The 2,881-nt window shown below is 51.7% G+C and overlaps 1 protein-coding gene across 1 annotated transcript; it reads left to right on the top strand.

Moving 5' to 3' along the window:
- Positions 1–383: 383 nt before the first annotated feature.
- MSC (musculin) lies at positions 384–1,708 on the top strand. Its single transcript, XM_054167416.1, has 2 exons — positions 384–902; positions 1,610–1,708. Exons 1-2 carry the CDS (start codon positions 384–386, stop codon positions 1,694–1,696), a joined length of 606 nt encoding a protein of 201 aa, XP_054023391.1. The 3' UTR covers positions 1,697–1,708.
- The last annotated feature ends 1,173 nt before the right edge of the window (positions 1,709–2,881 follow it).

The following is a 2,881-nucleotide window of genomic DNA, read 5'->3' as shown; positions in this document are numbered from 1 at the left end:
GGAAATAAGTTTCTGGCTCTTCTGTGGTGGTTTGGGGCTTTTTGTTTATACCCTGCTGAATAAACTTGTCAGTATTTCCAGCGGGTGCTGGATCCCCAGCTCTCCCGTGGGCTCTGTACAAGCTGCAGTACTCGGGAATTCGCCCCGGGAGCATACGGACACCCGGAGACATCCCCACACGCCGCGGGCCAGCGGGCAACGCGGGAGGCGCCGCCCCCGCCGTGGGGCTCAGCCGCGCCCCCCCCCTCGATGGTTCACTCGGCGGACACCGATATATAGCCGAGGGGGCGCTGCCCTCTCCCCGCCCCACACGGCCTCTCGGCGGCGGGCCGCTTCGTCCGCCCCCTCCTGCCTGCCCCGCTGCCTGCCTCCCCCTCGGGGTCATGTCCACGGGCTCCGGCAGCGACGCGGAGGAGCTGCCCGCGATGGCACTGCGGGCACTGCAGCTGCGATACCCGCCGCCGGCCAAGCGCCGGCCCCGCGGCGAGCTCTACCCGCCGGGGGACGACTCCTCGGCGGCGGAGGAGGAGGAGGAGGAGGAAGAAGAGGAGGAGGAGGACGGAGTGGGCAGCTACGCGGTAGGGCCAGTGGGCAGCGGCTGCAAGAGGAAGCGGGCGCAAGGCGGCGGTCCAGGGGGCAAGAAAGAGGCTCCGGGGCCACGGGGGTCGCCGCCCGAGGGGAAGCAGTCGCAGCGCAATGCGGCCAACGCGCGGGAGCGGGCGCGGATGCGGGTGCTGAGCAAGGCGTTCTCCCGGCTGAAGACCAGCCTGCCCTGGGTCCCCCCCGACACCAAGCTCTCCAAGCTGGACACGCTGCGCCTGGCCTCCAGCTACATCGCGCACCTGCGACAGCTGCTGCAGGAGGACCGCTACGAGACCGGCTACGCGCACCCCGTCAGTCTGGTACGGCGCGGTGCGGCGCGGGGGTGCGCCCGCGGGGGCAGTGGGGAGCTCCCGGGGCACCGCGTAGGGCAGCCACGACGGCTCAGCCCCACGGGCGGGACCGGCAGCGCCCAAGCCGTTCCCACTTTCGGGGAAGGCGCGAGGCGGGCCCGATCGCTTCCCAGGCGCCCGGTACCCCTTGTCCTGAGGGCGATCCGAGTTCGGCCCGCGGTGGTGGTAGGTGTGTCCGCTCTGGGGGGTCGGGTACCCCAGAGGGCCAGCTTTAAGGAGCGAAAAAGGAGTCGTTGGCTCTACGGACCGCCGCAAGCGAGCCGTCATTAGCTCTGCGGCACGAAACTAAATGCCCGATGCGTGCCGCGGGGGTAAAAGTCGCTTGTGTGTGATGGCAGATTGTTCATTTAATAGTAGATGTGCTTTTTATTTATTAAATGATGCAAACAGTTGCAAAGCACGCGAAAGGTTACATTCTTTAAAGAGAACAAATCGTTGCTGACCATTGCAGAGCATTTAATTACAATGAGAAGGGAAAAAAAAGTAATGCAAATATTTGTTCGAAGAACTCTGCTCTCCCTATGCTTCCCAGAGAGCCTAAAAGTGATGGTATGTTCGCAGCTGAACCAGAGCTAGGCAGCTATCAGTAATAAAGGGCCAGCTTCCTTCCAGGAGAAACTTTCTTTTTAATATGTAATACCTATTTTTGCTTACAGACTTGGCCATTTGTGGTTTCAGGAAGACCTGACTCTGACACCAAAGAAGTTTCTACTGCCAGCAGATTATGTGGAACTACTGCATAGTCAAAGTAAACTCTCTTCTTTTTGGTTTTGTTGGGGTTTTTTTTTTATGTTTTTATTTGTTTGTTTGTTTTTTAACGGGATGGATATTTTTAAGAGCTGTAATTTATCAATTTAAGATGAGAAGATGGGGACAACCCCAATCTCTAACAGTATTATATCTGTCCCGTGTCATTCTTTCCCCTTAGAGTTCTGAGGGAAGTATATTTAAAAGCCATAAGAAAAAGAGACAATGGAAATTAGTTTTTATGAACTGACTGCAGCAGCTGAAGTCTGAGATTTCAGAAGGCCCTTCTTTGGCTTCACCATTTTTACCGCTGCTTGAGTGGCTGTTGTTCTGAGGTTTTTAAACTAATAGAAGTGGAATATAATGGTATAGAATTAACAGCATGGACCAAAATACAACTCTACAAACTAACCCCAAACAGTGTTATTTGAATTCTAAAGCAATGCAGTATTTTAGAGTAGCTTTGAAACTCAGATAGATTTATAATATATTTTGATGGCTTTTGTATTCACAGATCTGGTTTACTGCAGCTATGTAATGAGTACAGTCAGACTTCATTTGTTTGTTTTGGTTTGGGTTTTTTTTGGTCTTCTTAACCAGAATTTCCTTAAGAACATGTAAGTGGCTACAAATCCGCATTTAGGCTACCAGCCACTGGAATTAAACATACTGCTTTGGTTATGACTTGATGTGTCACACATAAGAATGTTGGACTGTCCCAGGAATTGTGGCAGAGTTTCCATGCTTCAATCTGGAAGCAGATTCTGCTTACCACAAGGCCAGGGTCAGGGAGCCTGTGCTGTAAAGAATGAGTTTATATGATGCTGCAAAACAACAAGAATTTACAGTGGTTTAGACATTTTTTCCTGTGTTGTCATGCTTATCTTTGAAGTGTTTACCCTCACATGAATTCCAGTGACACTTCTTCAGTGATTCAAATGCTGTAATAAAAGAGGATGCCGTCAAACAAGTTGCAAATGTAAATAACTCTATTTTTTTATAAATGACATTAAAAGCTTGGTTACAGTGACTTACTGGTACTGTGATAGTGTGTGTGGCTGCATCATTATTGGAATGTCTTTGTAATGCACGTTCCTGAAATCTGCTTTTGTAAACACTCTTATCTTCCTCATCTCTTGAGAGCAGATGTGTCCCTAGCAAGAGTCAGATAAGAACACTTT

This window comes from Dryobates pubescens, chromosome 14, assembly GCF_014839835.1.
Source record: "Dryobates pubescens isolate bDryPub1 chromosome 14, bDryPub1.pri, whole genome shotgun sequence".
Lineage (NCBI taxonomy): Eukaryota > Metazoa > Chordata > Aves > Piciformes > Picidae > Dryobates > Dryobates pubescens.
The sequence above is the reverse complement of the archived record's forward strand: the minus strand, read 5'-3'. Positions and strand labels throughout refer to the sequence as shown.

Bases quoted from the DNA above. Each gene is read 5' to 3' on its own strand.
- MSC (XM_054167416.1), top strand. From the start codon at position 384: ATGTCCACGGGCTCCGGCAGCGACGCGGAGGAGCTGCCCGCGATGGCA. The intron at 903-1,609 runs GTACGGCGCGGT...TTTTGCTTACAG, and splicing joins ACGCGCACCCCGTCAGTCTG to ACTTGGCCATTTGTGGTTTC.